Genomic DNA, 23,089 nt, shown 5'->3' on the forward strand with positions numbered 1-23,089 from the left:
GGCTGACCAAGCTCAGCTCAAGCCCAAGTCTACTGACCCAGCTGCCCAAGCTCCACTCAAGCCCAAGTCTACCAACACGGCTCAAACCTGAGGTTAACCTGGTGACCTCAGTGCGCCCGTATGAGGTCATCTCCCACCCTCCCTCCCCTGTAATGGATCTTGTTCGGTCTGCCCGCTCTGCTGAGGACACTGCTCGGCACTCCTTTTCAGCCAAGAGCATTGCTCAGCACTCCTGCACCACTGGGTATGGCGCTCTGTTTCCCTGCTCGGCTGAGGTCATCGCTCTGCCTTCCTGCTCGGCTGAGGTCGTCGCTTTGCCTTCCTGCTCGGCTGAGGTCATCTCTATGCCATCCTGCTTCGCAGAGGACGTCGCTCTGCCCCTATGTTCTGCTGAAGACGTCGTTCCTCTTCGTTGCTGCGCGCCGTGTGTCACTCCCCCTTCCTGCTCCACGGAGGACTTCGTTCCCCCCTCCTCTTTCACGGAGAGCTTCGTTCCCCCCTTTAGCCTCACGGAGACCCACGCTCCTCTCCCTGGCCTCGCGGAGACCCACACTCCTCTCCCTGGCCTCGCGGAGACCCACGCTCCTCTCCCTGGGCTCGCAGGGGACCTCGCTTCGCTTTCCTGCACTGCTGAGTACACCGCTCTGTTTCCCTGCTCCACCGAGGACTTCGCTCGGCCTGCCTGCTCGGCTGTGGTCGTCGCTCTGCCTTCCTGTTTCGTCGGGTACGTCGCTCCTCTTTCCTGTTCCGCCACGGACGTCACTATGCTTTCCTGCTCTGCTGTGAACGTCGCTCTGCTTTCATGCTCCGCTGAGGACGTTGCTCTGCTTCCCTGCTCTGCCGTGTACATCGCTCTGCTTTTTTGTTTTGCCAAGAACGCCGTGCGGTCTCCTGGCTCTGCTTGGGACATTCTGCCCAGGGGGCCGGGGCCGCCAATGGAGATGGATGTTTCATGGCACTCCGCGAGAAGTGCCTTTGGGGGGGGTTCTGTCACGAGTTCCCCTTTAAGCAGGGTGCTGTGGAGCATGTGAGCGCGCATGCACGAGCAGGTGCGCGAGCACCTGCTTTTCCCTTGTTGACAATCGTGACATTTCGACTCGTGCATTTGTTTATGTTTCTGTTATGTCTCCTCCCCGTTCTGTCATTGGTTGTTGTTTCATGTGTGTCTGAATTGCCCTCAGCTGTCAGCCATTACAACGCTGATTATGTCCGCGAATCTGGACTCGAGTCAGAGTCCAGGATCAAGTACCTAGTGCTAGTGACTCTAGTGCTTCGTTATGTACAATTATTTATGGACCTGACTGTATCTAGATAACAAATAAACAACCTCTATTTTTGACTGTTTAGCTAGCATACAGCATATAAAATGTGAACATACTGTATATACCCCATAAAAATAACAGTACGAACAGTTTAAAGTATAAATAATAATAATAAATAAATGCTTACAGTTTTCAAAAGCATGCAGCCAAATTTGTTCTATGTTTCTCTTCTATTGGCATAAACGATTTAACTTCCATGGCAGAGAATATACCACGTCATTAGAGGCAAAGAGTGCTCATGTGATCATGACTATGCTGTACTACCTCCACCAAAGTGAGAACATTGAAGGTTCCCTATGTTGAAATTTGAAACACATTTGAATGTCATTCTATAAAACTGAAAAGGTCTGTCTTATTGTTGAATAATCACTGTCATTTTTGCATCAACATTGTTTCAAACTTTAGTTCAGCAGTAATCCATTAAAGACCTTGAGCTGTTAGGACATTATTCATTAATTGCCTTTTTATGACCATGTTTGGGAAAAAAAAAAAAAAAAAAGAATGTCCTACTTCATGATGTAAAGGTTTTGTTGACATGGTGTTAAGCTATAGTAATATGGTACCAGTAAACTTTCCCAACTGTCCTTTGTCCTCATCATTCAGGATATGTAACACACATTTTCCTAAATGAAACACGCAGAGTTAAAATTTTGCTAACCAATCCATTACTGATGAACAATAACCTTCATAAGTATCCTCCATTCAACAGTCATGTTTACAGCAACTCTCCAGGAAAGAAAATGGAACGACATAATCAAAGCCAGCATGGTATTTTAACAAAGACATGAACTCACTCTCTCTCTCTCTCTCTCTCTCTCTCTCTCTCTCTCTCTCTCCATCTCTCTGTGGACAGACCAACAGAAGGCTGTGTTTGCCTTATTAGAAAGGAGAAAGGAATGAGATGTAGCCTTTGAGAATGACCAAATATAGGCATGTCATTGGTGCAGAGGGTGAGTCAGAGACAGCTGAATCAAAACTGCCCTGCTGCTTTTCAACTCCAATTCCAGATTTCAAGAAAAGATTCACTGCTGGATAAATGGCTTTAAACCAAGCCATACTTTTGGCACCACCTCTAATATTGGTCAGGGGGATATCACAGCAATATGTAAATGTTCTATTTCAAACAGAAGGGATATTTCACCTGTAACATTTAGTTATCTGACATTTAGTGGGAATTTTTTATTTTTTTTGGCAATATATGCATGTTTCAATTATTGCTATATACCAAAGTAAGAAAAGTATTAAAATAGTTTTCCAAAGTTGCCACATCACTAGAGCAGTGCTTTTCTTTTGGCCAGAGAAGAATAAAAGTCAGGAAAAGCACCATTAGTAATGAAGAGTCATTTTAATTAAGATGCTTATTCATTTTGAAATATTTCATAATAATCAGAGAATGAAGATGTGCTTATCTAAGGTCCAATAGCATTTTCAGTGTGATGCCATCTTTGTTTACTTTCAGCTTTGCATTTTTTAAAAAAGATTTTAATGTAGAAATCCAGTCACTTCACTTAAGTCTCCAAACATTGCCCTTGATTTCTTTTCATAAAAATTAATTTAGCCATGGAATACTTTATTCATTCATGTGTACTTTATTAGCATATGTTTGAAAACAGACAATTATTAGTGTTATGCTCTGCACTTACTGGTTGTGTGCTTTCCTATGATTCTGTGTTGTCTCCAGAAGTCTTGTGTTTACTTCCAGAGTCCTGACACATCATTTAATTGTTGCACTGGCATTTATGGTACCACCAGAGTGAATGACAACACTTTTGTGCTCGTTTGCTTGTGTCTGTTATATGTAATTTGTAACTCATTGTTGACTTCTTGTTGTATGATCCAAAGCTTTCTACTGTGTATTGTCATATCTGTATATACTCTGTATTGTCATATATTGTCATATATTGTATATTGTCCAAGTCACCAAGTTAAGGGCTTTGCTGACATTTTTGCTAGGTGTGGGTGTTTGTGTTTTTGCTAGAGAGGGAGGGAACATTTGTTGATTTTCTTTATTGGTATAGGCCAAGTACAGGTTCTCTTCCTTTAGTCATTCTGGAGGTTTGTTTTGTTTTGGCCTTGACTGACTTGACACACTTTACCATGAACATATTTTTGAAAATATATCTCCAAATCTGTGCAATATGTTCTTTATTCATGCACATTTTTCCACCACAGTTTTCTGTTATTGTTTCAAACCTAAACTGGGATGGAACATAAGTAAAACATTTTATGGCCATTTTAAGCAAACAAGTTTTTGTCTACTAGACGAAAATGTCGCAATTGTGTTGTGTTTCAGTAAAAAAGATTTAAACATGCTTTTATAAGTTTGTTCTAATGTAAGCATAGTATTGTATTTTTTTGTATTGTCTTGGATTTATCTTACTGAAACCATCCAGAACTTCTATTCATACATTCATAAAAATAGCACAAAACATTGATGTGCCAACATTTACTATACAATAAAAACATTTTCACTTGCCCAGCTGATATCAAAAGTGTGAGAGAAGTGGCACTCAAACATGTGACAGTGCACAATACTTAATATAATACTAAATTTTGAAGAGGATCAGCACCTGAAAGAATCCAATGTAGAATAGAATGAGATCATTTATCAAAAATTGGAATACATATTATGTTGTAAGTAATATTTGTAGTGACATAAAATCATGTACTTCTTTCTAGGAAAGAACAAAAATTATCCTGAGAAATGTATTACTTAAACATAAACTGAGCATAAGCAGTATTATACAATATTATATTGATGTGCACTGATAAACTGTGAGCAATACAGTAAAGCTTAAAAACTATTTTGAAAAAATATTTTGGGGAAAAAAAATCACTAAACATTCCATATTGTTTAAATGTTAGCTACAACTTAACAAAAATATTTGGTTATGAGGGTTTTCAATAGCTTGTAATTTCTAATAATTTAGAAGACAACTGATTGATTTTAATTTCATTAGAATCAGTTTTCTTGCCTGCAGAGTTCTCCATACATATATACACATATATTCTGGAATCACACACATTCATCAATTTACCATATGAATTACATAACATAGTGCAAATATCAATACAGACTTGAAATTTTAACCTCTGAACACCACATCTGTATCAGGCTTCTATTCATTTCCATAGCTCATGACAGAATCCTGGGCTGAAGCTTTATCCTACAGAATTATACCATATTCATCACGGACACCCTTGCCTGTCTTACAGGCCATTGTAGACTCCATGTAGAAGATGCCTAGGCGTGATCTTCACAAGGTGAGATGTCTGCCACCTGTTCTTCACTTTGTGTTTAACTTTTCCCTGTCTGATTATTGCAGTAGTTTTGGTAATGCAACCTATGCGAAAAGAAAAAAAGATGCTCAATTAACGTGCTTTATTAATAGTATGGATTCCAAGTATTAAATGCTACTGTGCTACAAAGCACAGTATGATTGATGTATTATCAATGTTTTTAAATTATGTATCTTTAATGCAAAAATATTTTATGCATATATATATATTAAATGCATGCTAACATTATAGATTTTTCTGACTCGCATCAGTTTAAAATGGTTTCAAATGATGAGAAACTATTTCTTGCCTTTTTTAACTGTTTAATATTGGCATCCCTTATAGAGGCTAGAAGTTGATCCCTTGAATTTAGACCTCCACCTCGGCCTCCAGTCCTGTCCTCATGCTTTCTCTGTGACATAGGGGTCAGAGAACTCTTTAGGAATTCGCCATCTAGAATTGGAGGTGGTGGTGGTGGTGGTAATCCCCCAGGTGGTGGCGGTGGAGGACCACCAGGTCCTTTAAAGGCTTTTGGAATCAACTTAGGGGATGGTACAGGAGATGGAGTGGGAGATGGCTTTGGTGAGCTTCTTGGGGAACCTTTGCTGAAACCAAGTTGTGGGACCTTCAGTGAGACTGTCTTGTCTTCAGTTCTATGGGCTGTGCCCTGTTTCTGCTCCTGCAACCTTCTCTGCCTCTGCCGGTCCATGTTACGACTGAGGATGTTGGTCATGGTCATACGTGGGCCAGCCAACTCAAAGTGGTAACCCAGTTTGAGTAGAGTTGTGTTTTCCTTCAAAATCTTTGTCATCTCCATTTCTGTCTTGCCTCCACAGATATGCCGCTGATTATGGAACCGAAGCTCAGTTAGGGAGCTGTTGTACTGGAGGGCTTGGACGAGTGCCATGATGCCCTTGCTGGTGAGAAGATTAGAATCCAAGTTGATGCTAGTGATGATTTTGTTGCTGCATAACATGCTTGCAATAGCATAGGCTACATGGTCATCTGCGCGGCAGTTAGCAAGGGCAAATGTCTTGACATGTGTGTTGTTATTTAGTGCTTCAGCAAACTGAATGAGGGTTTTGACCTTGATGACTTCTGAATTGTTGACATTGACCTCAGTCATTCTGGGGTCATTGCTGCGTAGTCTCTCTAGATCTTCAGCAAACATGCTAGCAGACTCTTCTTCTTCCTTTTCTTCTTTAATTTTTGAATTATTTTCTACCACACAATTTCCAGCCTTTGCTTCTTTGTTGGATTCAGGTGCTTCATTTTGGAGCTCATTTTGTACTCTTGGTTTCTTTTTTCCAATGTCAACAGAACTCATTTTTGATACTTCCTTCACTTGATTAATATCCTTATCCCTCTTCTCTTTCTCAATCTCATGATCTATACAATCAATATTTTTACTAGCATCCTTCAGAATAATTTCTTTTTCCTTGCCATTGTTAACTAATTGAACTAACTCTACTTGTTCTTCTGTCTTCTCTTTGTCATCTTCCCTACTGATTTCCTCTTTTTTGCTCTCTACCACCAAATTTTGGTTTTCCTCTAACTTGAAAACAAGACCTTTGGTCTTACTATCCTGTCTGTTCCTGATTTCTGCCCTCATTTCTCGTTCCCTTTTTTCTTCTTTCTCCTGCTCCTGCTTTAACCCTTGTAACCTAGAAATCATTTCCCTTGTCTTGCTGTCTCCTGATTCTCTCTTCCAGCTTTCATCTCTTCTCTCCTTTTCTTTACAATCCTCTTTTTTTTCTTGAAGCTTGGATATCAACTCCTTTGTCTTGCTGCTGCCTTCTTTTGTGTCCCGTTTATCTTTGAGCTTGTAATCATCATTCTGTTCTTTCTCATTGACCTCACATTTCTTTTCACTTTCCTCATTCCTCTTGAATCTCCTTGCCCTAGCATCTTTAGAATCATCTGTGGCTCTTGTGTTCCTGTCCTCCATATTTTTCTCTTGTTTAACAGGAGCACTGCACATGGAAGTCTGACGTCCTCCTTCCGTGCTGTCATTATTCGAAACGTTTGTCTCCTGACTCAGGCCCATTTTTCTGAGATATTCCTGTTTTCGACTTTCCTTTCTGGGCTCAGCCTAATGAGAAAACATAGCCAGGCAAATTTATGGATTCATGCATAACCAATTAGTGAATATTCATGGAAAAATTTTAGGAAATAACAATAGGGCATTGCTGGCACAATAACATTTTATTTAACATTTAAATTACAGACTTCATACTTCACACATAACATTATGCACTTATTTACTTATCATGTGCCAATTTTTCTATATCGCCAGCAATATTGGTGTACATTTTCACTGAACCCAAAAGGAGTCCTGTGTTACAACTGTACCTGCAAATTGGCACATCTATAAAATCATGCAGGTCAATTGTAATAATGCATTTACTACTGTGTGATATTCCTTTGAGAGTGACATGGAAAATATTAAAGGCATTGTTCACCCAAAAATGAAAATTCTGTCATCAATTACTCGTCCTCGTGTCGTTCCAAACACGTAAGACTTTCATTCGCATAGTAAAAGTAATCCACTGGTTAATCTAGTGGTTTAATCCCAATTTTATGAATGCTTTGTGCATGCAAAAAACCCCAAAAAACATAAAATTAAGTTTGTATTGACAAAATATCTTCACTTCCGCACAGGGGTGCCACTAGGGTTTCTGGGTCCCCTGCCTAATTTACACACTGGGCCCCAAGCCCCCACCCCCCAATTATCTTTTCTTATTGCCACAAGTAAAAACAGTCATTATCAATAAGCATTACAATTATTGCATATTCAATAAGAGACTATAAAGTAATAAATTTTAATGGTTCAATAAATTAATTGAAATTGTGCATTTATATATACAAATAACTATATATACAATACAAGTAATTAACACAATTGTATTCTCTCTCTCTCTCTCTCTCTCTCTCTCTCTCTCATACACAGACACTATAGAAACTCTTTATGGATGTCTTGTAATAAACTGTCAGCTTGTAATTTCTTATTCCATAAGTACCAAGAACAATGAACTTTACTACTACTACTTTACTACTACTAGTACTACTACTACTACTACTACTATTATTATTATTATTATTATTATTATTATTATTATTATTATTATTATTATCATTATTATTATTCATCATTCATCATATTATTCAGTGAATAACAAGTTTCACACACCAGCAGCTCCAGAAAGAAATGTGGAAATTAACTAATACAGTTATAGGGTCATTGAATCAGTGAATTGAACTTGAGAATCAAATCATTTCTATTCCTGAATGAATCATTCAGACTGGTTTTATCAACCAATTCTCCAATTCATTGAATCGAACCGACTCAAACAATCTATTCACTCACGAATCAGACATCATTACAACACTTCTCTCATAAGTTCACTCGGGACAGTTACAGCAGATTTATATGATTACATTACATTTCGATTGATTCCTCACAGAAAGTTGTTGCAAGGCTTCAGAAAGCTTGAATATATACAACACTGAACTAGTTTTATTGAATCATATATTGATCATGGAGATATATCTGGCTGAAAAATGCTAACTTATGACAAAGTTCGGGGAAATTGACATGAGAACACCAAATACCTATAAATAAACATTTTAATGTGAACTTTTGTCATTTTTATGGTTTTAATGTTAAATAAGACCTAAATATACCTAAATCTGAAAATTGCACAGTATGCACAAAAATGACCGTGTGTCTCACCTTAATTTTAACACCATGTAATTCTTACAAGGCTGTAACCACATCTTGAACATTGTGGGGACCAAACCATTTGTTAGGGGTGGGTGGTCACTAGGTGGTCACTAGGTGGTCACTAGGGATGTCACGATACCAAAAATCTAGTAGTTGGTACCGAAACCACCAAAAGTACACGATACTCGATACCAAAGTCGAGTGTATACCACAGTGTAGTATAAAAATAGAATTTAAAAATGAAAATTAAAAACTCTCCTGGAGGACATCCTACTCTGTCTGATACTGGCAAAAATAGAGAGAGAGGGTTATTTTATCAAACACTGTCTGACAGTGACTAATAAAGTGGTCATTTTATTAACTTTTCTACTCGTAGAGGCTACAAGTGCTAAGGTGCATTTCTAAGCATGCGTGCGCGTGCACACACACACACACACACACACACACACACACACACACACACACACACACACACCCCCGCACACACACACCTTATACTCTGAATGCAAGCATTAGTTTAAATTCACTGATATGGTGGCAGGCCAAAAAGATTTATTAAAAGCATGAACATTTGAATAATTATTACATTAGGCCACATGTTGCTGACAGGACACGGGCTGAATGGCGATGCATGGTGGACCATTAGGAGGTAGTTTATAACATTGCAATGCATTAGCGTCGTTAACAAATACTGTCTACCGCAAACATTACATGGAGCATAACGTTAGCTGGATTTACGGCTACAATGCCAGCTGTCTCAAACAAACATAATATAGGACTGTCTTTCCGGTGCTTCACCAAATTCCAGGTGTTTCCTTGCATTGTTTGAAATGAACGATAGCATCGGTTGCACACCGGCTTCAGAGCATCAATTATATGTTTGTTGTCATCCGCCTCGAATGCGAAGTATTTCCATATTCCATACCACCTTTCCTCTCAACAAGTCGGGGCAGAACTAAATTTGTCGCCATTTCTGTAGTTTTTCCAGTGTGCTTGTGGACCTTCTTCTTCTTCTTCTTCACCACTTGTTGACCGACTAAAACACTTATGCGTATTTGCTGCCCCCTTCAGTTCCGGAAGAATTGCAACATCAGTAGCTTCATTACCAACGTAACCTACGCTACTGCAGAAAAACAAGTACCGTCACCTTTTAAGAATGTTGGTACCGACTTAGTACCGAAGTATCGGTTCTTGTGACATCCCTAGTGGTTACAAAATTTAATGGTCCTTTATGGTTCTCTATGTAATAAAGGCACAAATTTTATACACACATTGTTAAAACCCGCTAATCTTTGGGATGGGAAGTCTTGTTTTGTGTGTATTGTGCCATGTTTGTGTGCAGGTCCGAACTTCATCCCAGAGTTTCCAACCTTCATTAGCCTGCTTTGCTCCCACCTCCCACGGTGACACCACTAAAACGTGACCATATTTAAAGAGGAAGAGTAGAAGTGAAAAGGAGGCTGTTGGAGGTGGTTACGGGTGATTTGGTGTTAGGAGATTGTGTTTGGTTCATGTTGCTTGCCCTTGTGGCTATAAGTATTCTTTGTTCTAACTGCTGTTTTGGTTTTGACTTTTGCCTGGTTCTGACTGTGAGTTTGCTTGTCCCTGTACATGTTTAAGTGTACATATTCACCACTTTCACTTCGTTTACCAGCAGTAGGAGTGTGGCTGCCCTTTTTTGTTGGGAGTGGGGTCCTTTTTGTCTCTGTTTTTGGGATTAGGGAGTGAGGGAAGTACATTTTGCATTTTTGTTTGTCTTTTCAGTAAAAAAGCTCTCTAAACCAAGAGTTCTTTTGTTTATTATTTTGGCATTGGCCCACCCTGAAGATACACCTGGTGTTGTGTTCTATGTACATTGTACAATATACCACAACTTCAGTGAAATCTGTTTCTGTCGTTCCTGGCTTCCCTTATTTTGAGGTCTTTCCCTTTGAACCGCGAGCTGGTTAATTTATGCGGCTCAACCTAGACTGGGTACACACACGCACGTACGCACATTTACATTTATTCATATAGCAGACCATTTTATCCAAAGCAACTTACAAATGAGGACACACACACACACAATCATATATATATATATATATATATATATATATATATATATATATATATATATATATATATATATATATATATATACTTGTCTGCCAGTGGGCAGAGTGTCTGGCCCATACAGATTCCAAAGGTCTGCACAATGTTACTCAGTTTGTGGGACTATTAATTATTAATGAAGGTGTTTGGGAGTCCAGAGTACGCCCCCAACCTGGAAGAGTGTTTGGGGAAGGCCTGCCTCATATATAAACCTGTCATGGCGTTCACTACCTATTATGAGCAGGCAAAATGGGTGACCTCCTCCCCAAAGCTCCTGTCTAAGACCAACTATGTGGTCTCAGCAGCCGAGCTCCAGCCAGAGGTCAATGAGGTGACCTCTCAAACCAAGTTGCTGTCCGAGGTCAAAGAGACGACCTCTTAAGCCGAGTTCCTGTCCGAGGTTGAAGAGATGACCTCTCAAGCCAAGTATCTGTCTGAGGTCAGAGAGACGGCCTCCCAAGCCAAGTTTCAGTCTGAGGTCAAAGAGATGGCCTCCCAAGTCAAGTACCTGTCAGAGGTTGATGAGGCGACCTCCAAAGACACGTTCCTGGCTGTCGACAAGGCAACCTCCCAAGACACGTTCCTGTCTGAGGTCAACAAGACGACCTCCCAAGACATGTTCCTGTCTGAGTTTGACGAGGCGACCTCCCAAGACACGTTCCTTTCTGAGATGACAAGGCGACCTCCTATGCCAAGTTCCAGTCTGAAACCAATGCCACGACCAGCCAAGAAACGTTCCTCTCTGAGGTCGACAAGGCGACCTCTCACGCCAAGTTCCAGTCTGAAACCGACATCACAACCAGCCAAGATCTCCTCTCACCTGAAACCGACGTCACGACCAATCAGGTTCTGCTCACACCTGAAGTCGACGTCACGACCAACCAAGTTATGCTCATGCCAGAGTCTGTTCATACTACCAACCAAGTTCTCCTCATGCCTGAAACCGACATCACGACCAACCAAGTTCTGCTCATGCCTGGAGCCGATGTTACGACCAACCAGGTTTTGCTCACGCCTGAAGCTGAAGTCAGGAACAACCACGTTCCGATCATGCCCGAGTCTGCTGACACAGACAACCAAGTTCTACTCACGCCCGAATCTGTTGACACAGCCAACCAAGTTCAGCCTGCAGAGTCAAAGGAGGACAACGCGCCGCTTTCCTGCTCCATTGAGGACGTTGCTCTCTCTCCTGGTTCATGTGAAGACATTATTTGTTATTATTATTTGTTTACTATCTAATTAAATACATGTTACTGACTATGAGTAATTTTTTGGTTTCCAGTAAGGATCAGGTGACAGGGGAGATCAGCTTGAGGGCAACATGTTTCAGGTTGATCCGAAGTCAGAGAAGTCAGAGATTGAGTGTAGGAGGACACAAAATACAGATGAAATCTGAATGAAATGCATGTTTTAAACAAGTTTTTTTGTGGGTTCTACAGCTGTACAAAGACAGGCATGGTCAGTAAATGGGTTCATAAGTGCTTCAATTAAAAAATTTAGTGATAGTTCTAATTACAGTATGTTTAAAATTTGTTTACGTATGATATGAATTCCTTATTCCTGCCATTGTTAATTTAATTTAATTATCTTCAAAGTTTGTATTAAAGGACGCTCGTCCTGTAATCCCGTCTCAGAGCAGTTGTTCCTGTGTTGCTGGGAAAGCACTGTGCAACTACATTTCCAACCACAGACATGTTTCCACCAAAATTGCCAAATTAGAACAATTAGTCCCAGGAACTTTTTTCAAGGGACCATTTGGTTCCTCCAGACCTTTGTTGTCTGTGTTTCCATCACGGTCTAAAGTACCGTGAAGATTAGGAAAACCTAATCTTTAGGAAAAGATTAGGGTGAAAAAGCACTTGTTGGTCCACCGGTTGGAATCGCTCCTGTTATTGTGATCCTTAATTTTCTTGTAGTCCTGTTTTAATTTCTTGAGCTTTTCTCTGCACTTTTTTCCTGTGTTAACAACGTCCAGATCGCTTAACCGACTTGATATTTTTAAGTATGCGTTTTCGTTGTGGGTCGCCACTTCCAGTTCCCGCTGTATTTCCTGCTCTTCATAAATACTTAATAAGGCCTTAACCTTGTCACTGTTCCATCAGTCGTCTTTTTTAAGAAACTCCAATGTGTTGATTCGAATTACAATAAACAACTGTTACTGTATGCACCACAACAGACTTTTAAAAATGTGGTTAAAATCAAATGCTGTGTGCACTCAACCAATGTCACAGTGCCCAAGTCCCACCCCCAAAGTTCCTGAACTTTGAAAAAATATCAAATACCAGGAGTAGGGACTTTCCGAGGGGAAAATATTTTACTATTATCAAGTATTCCAAATTCTTGTTGAATTATTATTATTATTATTATTATTATTATTATTATTATTATTATTATTATTATTGTTGTTGTTGTTGTTGTTGTTGTTGTTGTTGTTCTACTTCTTCTTCTTCTTCTTCTTCTTCTGCTTATTATTATTATTATTATTATTATTGTTGTTGTTCTTCTTCTTCTTCTTCTTCTTATTATTATTAATAATAATAATAATAATAATAATAATATGACCCCTGGGTATTCCTAGGGAGTCAAACCAGGTCCTGTCAATAAAATGGTGGTCCTGCTGAGGGGTTAAGGTAAGACACTGAAAATTCTTTAATGTAGTATTTTATATAAACGCCACTTTTTTTCTGAACTCATAATTTCCAAAAGACTTAATGTATGAGATCAGCCCTGGTGATAAAAAATGGACTCTCCTACTATCACTTTTTAAGGAGCAATATTTGCTGGGAATTGGTTTTCAGAGGCATTTGAGAGCATTATGAGGGCATTTTTAACTATATAAAAGACACCATGACATCAAATTAGGGATGCACTGAATGTTCGGCAACCAAAATTATTCGGCCGAATTATTTGGCCGTGTTTGATGACGTGACCAAATAGCCTAGCAACCAGAGTGATATGCGTGAATGTCACGATGAGGAGAAATGAGGGGGCGCGCACATGCACGAGCTACGTGAGCGCATGCTCTTCGGATGTTGACAACCGTGACACTGTTTACTGTGGACACATGCATTTGTTTTGTTTCTGTTCTGTCTCCTCCCTGTTTTGTTATTGATTGTTGTTTGGAGGTGTGGCTTTATTGTTTTCAGCTGCCAGCACTTAGCGCTGATTATATTCGGGATATATAACGCTCACGTCTCTGTACACCTCGCAGAGTATTCTGTCACGATCGAGACGTAAGGGAGTAGAGCATGGAAGCAGGTAAAGACGTATTTATTTAAGGGCAGGCAGACAAATCCAAATCATAATCCAAAAAAATGTAGTCAAGAAAGGCAAAGGGTCGGGCGAGCGGCAAACAGGCATAAACGGGGCAAAGCAGGAATCAAAGTCGCGGTCACAGAAAACAGGGTCAAAACACAAAACAAGCGGGGACTAAATGAACTAATCTATAGTTTAAACTAACTAAATCTATCAAGGAACAGAACATTAACAATGTATCTAACTATACTATGTCTACTATAATACTCCGCGAGGTGTACAGGGATGCGAGCGGTATATATCCCCAATATAATACCTCAAAAGATATGGGCTGAAAGTTGACCACATAAAAATATTTTTATTTTATTCATTTATGTATTTAAAGTTATATTGTGCCTTGTTGGTAGGCTATGCCTGCTGGAATGAAGAAAAATGTTCAGTGTTAAATCAATATTTCGAAATTGTAGTTTTTGTAATTGATTTTTTCTTTGAAAAGCAAGACAAAATAGTAAAAAGCACATTTTGACTATTTAATTTATGCAATTAGGCTTCAGCCAAGAATTTTCATTTCGGTGCATCCCTACATAAAATTGTGTCAACTCGTACTAAAGAACATGAATATAGTTTAAAATGAAAAATATGAAAGATTAGACAACACTATGGATTTTTTATTTTTTTTAATTCTTAATACTTTTTTTTTCATTTACAAGGGTATTACTAGTGAGCTGCCAGACCTCTCAGTCCTTCAAGTGGCAGAGGCTTATAAGGACTTTGCCAGTGCTATAGCCACAATTGTCATCACAAGTTTAATAGTTTAATCATTGTAAAATGAATCATATTTTATAAATGTAAAATGAATCATATTTGAGTTTTGCTGCTAGTACACGTCACTATAGGAACGTGCTATGTGGAAGTAAAGTCGCTGGCTGAGATTTTACTAGAGATTTTACTTTGCATAGAGTCTATTTGTGTTATTAAAATGTAATAACGTTGCCACTTTCTTGTGTGGTGAAAAGGAAAAATTCAGCACATTGACCATGCCCTGCGAATGTTTTTTTCTTGATAATTCAGTGTGTTTATCAAAGCCTCAATTTCTAAAATAGTTTAAAGGTAAAATATATGTATTAGGTAAAATACACCACTGGGCTCCATATCAGACATTTTAGTTGGTGGGTGCGTAGATTATTTAGATTATTTAGATTATAAATGCATATAACGTTATTGGAGTGGGGAAAAAATATTGTTTGCCTTTGACCAAAACATTTGTTTGCCAGCTCGTGTTAGCTGGGTTAGCTAAGTGCCAGCTGGCTAGTTAGCGACACAGTTAAGGCTAATTAATCACGGACATGTGCAGGCAGGCATGTGCAAACAGTCTTCGACCCAAATACTTTGCTTACTTTTTAACCATAAACGTAAGAGAGAACAAGTTAATTTGTAGTGTATTGTAGGGCTTTGGAGCAAGTTTTACTTTTAATTAAACGAACATGGTGATGATCTGCTGAGTGTTTGAGATTTTGTATGTCTGATTTGAACTGTGCTTCAGCAGTAATATGATTATTCACAATAAATACATGTCTGATAATCTGCTGTAATTGGTTATACTGCTACAATTTTCAACCCCTTCTGATCTTTATTTATTTATTTATTTAGATTTAACTTTGCTCTCCATGCTTGTAGCCTGCCACTCAGCACCTTTGATCGTTAATAAAAACAATTATTGACTAATAATATGATAATTTAACTGTATAGCATGTTATTTGATGTAAATCTGTCCATAGAATTACATCCAACGTAAATTAGGACTAAATCTGTGCCATTTGTTTTAGGTTCATGGTGAAAACCATGGATGTCATCATGAAGGTAATGCATGATTGAACATGAAGATGTCCCGCATGATGCTTTTCTTCTTTAAATCTCCAATGTGGCCGTGGTGGTTCTTCATGTTTTTCATGACCTCAGAGATGTGCCCATTGGTGTTGCTGTGCTAATGGGCACCATCTACTGCTTTAATCTGGAGTACCCTTGCAATATGAAGTACTCATTTGAATTCTTGCAGATCCTGAAGATAAAACCCGACCACTGTTCCGCTATGATACATGGACTTAGAAACAAACTGCTGATGTATTGGTTATAGACTGATCTCAAGCCTTAACTGCAAGGAAACCGTTGTGTTGAACATTGCTTCCACAGAGAAAGTAATCTTGTAACCAAAACATGAATAATAGTATAGACTTGTTCTGAAAGCAAGTTTGAATGTTGGCACTTCTGAAGCTTTGGAGCACACTTTAGTTACTTGACACTGTTCAAAATAGGTCTTAGAGACAAGCAACTATGTTATTTTGTGCCATTGGACATGACCTATCCCTCCTTATCACTCTCTCTGTCTCCCTCTCTTCCTTCAGATCTCCCTCACTCATTCCATTTCTATTTGCCTCACTTATTTTACAAGGTAAAGTGAGTTTTCTTGAATTGATAATGTAACATAGTAAGTTGTTTAAACTCAGACTATCAAGTTGAAACAACAAATGATCATTAGTTAAACAACTTCTCAAACGTAACTTTTTGAGTTGAAACAAATGTTATCTTCAAGTTGAGTTTACTCACATTTTTAAGGCAGTATGTGACTTTTCGTTTCTAAGTTTAACCAGCTTGAAATGTTTTACAGTGTGATTATTTTATATATCAAATGTGTCCTTTTCAGTAACCACTTGAATGTCTCTCTCTCTCTCTCTCTCTCTCTCTCTCTCTCTCTCTCTCTCTCACACACACACACACACACACACACACACACACACACACACGCACACACACGCACCTTTATTTTGTACCATCTGATATTTGGACTTCACAATCTTTACACATTCTACACCTCAAGTTAACGAAATTTCTTTATTATATATAAATATTCTCTCTTTTTGTACAAGACCACACTAAATATATGAGGCTGACACAACACACACACACACACACACACACACACACACACACACACACACACGCACATGCACACTCACATTCACACTCACGCACGCACACACACACACAGCTTTCTTTTTATACTGCAACAGAGGCTCAACTGGAACATAGCAAATTTATTGTAATGTTATTTATTAAACCAAATGCTTGTCTACTGTTTCTTATTTCTAAGTATCACAAAGAATGGTTTTTATTTAAGTTTTCATTAAGTTTCAATTAACAATACACCTACTAGTAATAAAAAGGATAGATAATGAATAACAAATCACCTATTGCTTGCAACATTTCAAATGATTAAAAGTACATTTCAAACATTTGTATTTGTGACAAATATTAAACAATGTAGTCACAACATTTGACATGAAGCCTATAATTAATGTATGGTATTAGACAACTAGGCTACCACTTTTAATGCTCCCATGCAGACTAATCCACCTTTTCTATTGTTCTTCTTTTATTGCAAGGACAAAATAATACAAGATATAATTATATAACTAATGATGCACATCTTTCTAAATTTTAATAAAAAATTAAATATGGTAGTAGTACATTATACAGTACTTGTAAAAGTAAGCACAGAACACAGTCTTGACATTTACTATTCGGTTTGAATTCATTCTAAACAAGAAATGCATGCATGGGTTTTTTAAGTGCTAAAGTTGGTTCTGTTAATATGATTTGTTTTTACAGATTGTGTTTTTCTTGTATTTTCCACTGATTGCATCCCTCAAATCTAGCCCATTGTCAAAGCACGGTTGACTGCTACAGTACCTGCAAAAATGAGCTGACACGTTCTTTTGAATATCTGTGGTTATAGCGCCACTTAGCGGTCAAGAGCCGCAAATGCATGTTGCAGCAAAAGGTTTATTCTGGTTGAGTACCATCTGTAAAACAATCTTTGTAACAAAGATGTCTGCAGATTTCGAAAAGAGGAGGACTTGCATTTTTTCCACTCTCGCAGACTGTTTTTTGTCCGCTCTCGCATCACCACAACACGCATGCGTCGCGGTTCTCTCGTGAAGGCGTGTCAGAGATCTATGCGGAAGTGAAGATACTTTGTGAATAAAAACTTTTTAATTTTTATTTATTGAATTTTTTTTGCACACAAACCATTCGTATTGCTTAATGAAATTGTTATTAATTGGAACACTATGAGGGTGAGTAATTGATGACAGAATGTTACATTTTGCGTGAATCACTTTAAGCGAGCAAAAATTAGTATGTGCGTCTTTTCTCTGTGAGCTGCGTCCTGTCGCTACTCTTACCAATCTCAGATGAATGTGTTAATAATACATTAGAATTATACGTTAGAATTATACTCCGCACCTATAGTTTCTCACAAATATGCAAACAGAAGCACAGTGCACAATTGGGAATCTCACTGTTGTTGTTGTTTACAAATTATAGGATATTTACCACTCACTTTATTCTCTGCTGCTCTTTAAATAAACATCGCACCCAGCCACATTCCAATATTGTATTGTGTTTGTTCTATTTGTATTTATTGTAAAAATTGTCTGGTCACTTTTTTTTTTTAAAGAAAGTTTGAGTATTCTCTTCTGTGCCTTAGCGAGTTTACACAGATTCACCACAAGCATTCAATATAGGGGAGAGCGGGGCACAAGAGCGCCACATTTCCACATACACTGGTATTACAAAACCTCCTGTCTTTACTGGCTGCCATAACAACAATGTGTTTAAAAGAAAAAAACACACCAAAATTCAAACGACGTTAATTTAAATTGAGGCAAATTTAGTATCATTTTAATCTCCAGTCTCTCAGTATAAATGCATATATACATGTAGCCTGCAGAATTGAATAGCCACGTCCGAATCTCAGTTGAGCACAAAAATAATAAAAATTGAACCACTATTACAAGAAACTATGGTATTCTGTGCAGTTAGCCATTTTAATTCACACTTTTATGATTTTATTTACTGCAGCATGAGGAACAGGCCAAGAAAGATAGACAGGGGTGTACCTGTGTGTGTGTGTGTGTGTGTGTGTGTGTGTGTGTGTGTGTGTGTGTGTGTGTTATCTCTTTGTGTTCAGTGTTCATTAGGTTGGTTTTCACTTTGGCTTTGTTCTGTGTTCATTGTCAAGCAGTAAAATTTGTTATATATAAATTTACATTATTTCCATCCATCCATATTCTATTCTGCTTATCCTACTGGGTCACGAGGAACCTGGAGCCTATCCCAGGGAGCATGGGGCACAAGGCGGGGTACACCCTGGACAGGGTGCCAGTCCATCACAGGGCACAATCACACACACATTCACACACCCATTCATACACTATAGATATCTTAGACATGCCAATCAGCCTACCTTGCATGTCTTTAGACTGGGGAGGAAACCAGAGTACCCTGAGAACATGCAATTCTGCACACACAGGGTTGTGATGGGAATCAACCCTGGAGGTGTGAGACGTACGTGCTAACCACTAAGCCACCAGGCGGCCACATTATTTCATATGTCTTTATGATTTTATAAGTTAAGAAATGTTTTTACTGACATAGTATCATAGTTTATCGTGTATGATTTTTAATTAAATCAGATTAAATTGTTAGAGGGGGATTTTAAATTGTCATATGGTCATGTTTCAAAGTGCCCCTCACGTGTTTCAGAGTGCCCCACCTTTGGGGTACCTTCAAACATTTCACTAATCTTCTTTCTGTTAAATAATGAAAAAGTATGTTTTATTTATAAAACAAGATCAAATATTTGTACCAGACATTTGTAAAATGAAAGTGAAAAAAGAAAAAATGCTTTGAACCCTAAGTACTTTTCTACAAACTTGAGAAAACCAAAAGTGTTAGGTTGTGCCCAGATCTCCCCTACAATTATCTCTGGCATACTGTGAATGTGACAAATAAAATTACTTTGACTGTGACTTTGTTGTTCTTTTCAAACGGCCATGTTCATGTGTGCATTTATAGCAAACAAGTGTGTTACAATTGTGCAGTTGTGCAATTGTGCTGGCTCTCAGCTAACTACAAGTTTACAGCTTGTTCATTAAGTCAGACATATACAGTATGCTGTATAGTAAGCATCAGATAGTTTGTTTAGATTACACAAACATTTTGTAGTGGAGACATAACTCTAGTAAGCAGACGATGGCTCGATTTGTAAGCTACAGTCTGTGTGCTTGCAAAGCCTGCAGCCTTGGCAAATGTAACCTTAAAAGGCAGTGCGTGAAGTAGTAATGAACCAAAGTATCCCATCAAGCCTAGCTTCAGATCCACCACAGATCAGAGTTTTGCAGCACACCCTGCAATTAGTGCTGCATATTCTTTTCCCCAGATAATTTATTGTCCTCTCATTACAGATAAGAAAACAAATATAAGCTATCAGAAGTTGAAAAAAAATCATAATGCAGAAATATCAATTTAACCATTGTTGCAAGTCACTAGGCCTATAATATTAGATGGATAGATAAACAGATAGGATAGATAGATAGATAGACGGATAGATTGGAAAGATAGACGGAAAGAGAGTACATCTGTCTGTCTATCTATAAGTATGTGAAGACTAGATGATAAAACTAGTTAAGGTTAAAACGGAAGCGTTTTCATACCTCGGTGGAGAGGTTCCTTTGCAAACCCGACTTTAATTCGCCATGATTAGTCAAGGTGGAATCTCTTTTATTAGGAATCTTTTGTTTTACATCGGTTTGGTCTACTATGATAATCTCACTCGGGTCTGGGTCGGGCACTGTCGACACCTCCTTCTGTAGCTCCTCCATCTCTTCAGGCGACAGGTTTGACAGCAAGTTGTCGAGATCCGGATCCTCGCTTACCTGACGCCCGGTACGTGTGAGTCCCCTCACTTTTCTCCTAGACATGATGAACTTTGGAAAAATGCAGAATAGACAGAGTAAGGTTATTTGGTACGTCTCCGTATAGCCGTAGTTGTTAGTCGCTCCTTGTATATTTCCATAAATCAGACCAAACGTTTAAGAAAAAGCTGCTGAAGTGAAGTAGACTCTGTACTTTCTGCACTGTGATGCACTATCACTGCTGTGTGCTACTTGGAAATTCCACGAAATCCATTCCAAACCCATGCCCATATTTAGTCGCCAGTACACACTCCTTTAAAGGCAACAACGAGTTTTGTGGTTTACTAAAGCTCCAAGGCATCCCAGATACAAACATACTCCTGCCTACTTGTGATGAAGAGCGACAGCATTTCTTATGTTATAATGAAGTAAGTAAACTAATAAAAACCACAAGAATGATTGCCACCCTTCATGAAACAGAGTGAAAGAATCAGTGATAACCTATTTTGAGCTTAAATGTATGGAGATGCTGTAGACTAGAATTTTATTTTAATAATATTTTACACATAAAAGTGTTTCTTTATTAGTATAAGAAACGATTTTCGGCATTCCTATTATTAATAGACCTGCTATCCTGCAGAAAAGTACAGGACTAAATCTTTTCATTTGTATAGGGATCTTGTAGACACTCCTTCATGCAGAACAGTTTAAATTCCTTTTATTTCTAGACTTCTGCATGTGGACTGCCCTCTTCAACTCAGATTACAGTACAAGCTTCTGGAGACTGTGATTTGCAAAAACAGTTTCTGTGTTCCTACAGCCATTTCTGTGCTGTATATATGTCTTGGATCATTATTCTTGTTGAAAGATCCACTGAAACCCATGGAAACCTGTAGAATATAGATCAACTAAATTCCACAGGGTAAAACACAATCATCTGATGTTGGAACTGTTTGAAAGACAGGAGTCCTGTTACATCTGGTGTAAACCAAACAAAGAATTCCACAAAAAGAACATCATAGCTACAGTCAAGCATGGAGGTGGAAGTGTGATGGTGTGGGGATGCTTTGCTGCTTCAGGGCTTAGGCAACTTGCAATAAATGAGGGAAACATGAATTCTGCTCTCTAGCAGAAAATCCTAAAGGAGAATCTTCGGATTTAAGTCCATAAATTGAAACTTGAGTGCGACTGGATTATGCAGCAAGACAATGAGCCAAAGTGTAAGAGTAAGTCCTAGTCCTAGATGTAAGTGAAAGACTGATCTCTAGTTATCAGAAGCATTTGGTTGCAGTTATTGCTGCTAAAGGTGGCACAAACAGATTTTAAGTTTAAGGGGGCAATTTTTCACATAGGTTATTGGTGTTGGATAACTTTTTTTGCTTCAGTAAATCAATAAAAACTGTATTGCCTTTGTTTTGTGTTGTATTTCGTTGGAAGATCTAAAACTATTTGGTATGAGAACTATGAACATGCTATAGGCCTGCTGCAGGGACTCCATTTCTGGTCGTCAAATGTCTGTGAAACTTGTTCAGTTTATGTCTCAGTTGTTGAATATTTTTATATTAATACAAATATTTACACAGTTTATGAAATTTGCTGTAAATAAAAGCAGTTGAATGTGAGAGGAGGTTTTTTTTTGCTGAGTATATACAGTATATGTGAGTATGACAGTGCAGGTGATTGAGTCCACTTGTGTGTAATCAGTGATCAGGAATTTTTGAACGTGAGAAAGTCTGGGTATTGTAGTCTTCAGCAGCCATGTTTATAGGCCATGTTGAATTCTGGATTGTGTAGAATTCACACACTGATTCCTACGGAAGCTCTAAGCGACCAAACATGATTGATTTTTCCTTTCTTGTTTTCTCGTGATCTCGACGTAACAAAAGTTGTTTTCTCCTGATCTTAACTTAATTTTTGTGTGTACTTGACAGCCATTGTCTTGAAATCAATGGGATTTTTGAATGCCTGAAATGATTACAAGTGGCTAAATGGGACTACAGAGGTTGTTAGAGACATTAAACATCATGCCGAACAGGAAAACTATTCTACTACAGTCTTGTTGTGTTTATACTCAAACTATTTGCAAACTATTGCAACTTAAACTTTATCAATTTATAGTATTTTCCAACGATAGTATATATATTTTTTTTTTAAATAAAGATGGAAAGAATTGGCGGAAACTTAGTGGTGGTGACATTGAAGTCATGTGACTGTGTAGTTAGTTTATAGCCTAACATTAGCTTTTTACCTCTGGCAATTGTATTTAGGCTTCAAAATTCATAAAAATTGTGTTCATTTGTGAAGATTATCTTCATGAACAAAATGTGTAAGAATCAATAATCCAAAAGCCAATGGAAAAATCCTACTGGATTTTTGTCGAGGGAACCAGGGTGATGCTAACGTCCGGTTTGGACTACAAAAATATCATTCGTGCAGCACTGATGACTTCCACATTAGTGTCCGACGCTTGAGAACAAGTCAACCCTCTCTCTTCATGTAGGGGAGAGAGTTTGTATCATTATTATATTGCAGACTGTGCCCCAGGTGGTAGAGCGGGTTGTCCACTAATCGTAGGGTTGGTGGTTCGATTCTCAGCCCACATGAATCCACATGCTGAAGTGTCCTTGGGCAAGACACTGAACATCAAGTTGCTCCTGATG

The 23,089-nt window shown here is 38.4% G+C and overlaps 1 protein-coding gene across 1 annotated transcript; it reads right to left on the minus strand.

Annotated features, from left to right (window-relative positions):
- Nucleotides 1-2,888: 2,888 nt before the first annotated feature.
- Nucleotides 2,889-20,693, minus strand: lmod1b (leiomodin 1b (smooth muscle)). Its single transcript, XM_017450065.3, has 3 exons — nt 20,229-20,693; nt 4,912-6,693; nt 2,889-4,666 (listed from the first exon to the last, which is right to left on the minus strand). Exons 1-3 carry the CDS (start codon nt 20,493-20,495, stop codon nt 4,640-4,642), a joined length of 2,076 nt encoding a protein of 691 aa, XP_017305554.1. The 5' UTR covers nt 20,496-20,693; the 3' UTR covers nt 2,889-4,639.
- Between the last annotated feature and the right edge of the window lie 2,396 nt (nt 20,694-23,089).

The sequence above is a fragment of the Ictalurus punctatus genome, chromosome 21 (assembly GCF_001660625.3).
Source record: "Ictalurus punctatus breed USDA103 chromosome 21, Coco_2.0, whole genome shotgun sequence".
Lineage (NCBI taxonomy): Eukaryota > Metazoa > Chordata > Actinopteri > Siluriformes > Ictaluridae > Ictalurus > Ictalurus punctatus.

Excerpts from the sequence above, each read along its gene's own strand:
- lmod1b (XM_017450065.3), bottom strand. The coding sequence starts at position 20,495 with ATGTCTAGGAGAAAAGTGAGGGGACTCACACGTACCGGGCGTCAGGTA. Across the intron at positions 6,694-20,228 it reads AAAGGAACCTCTCCACCGAG|GCTGAGCCCAGAAAGGAAAG; the intron begins GTATGAAAACGC and ends TTTTCTCATTAG. Across the intron at positions 4,667-4,911 it reads ATATTAAACAGTTAAAAAAG|GTTGCATTACCAAAACTACT; the intron begins GCAAGAAATAGT and ends CTTTTCGCATAG.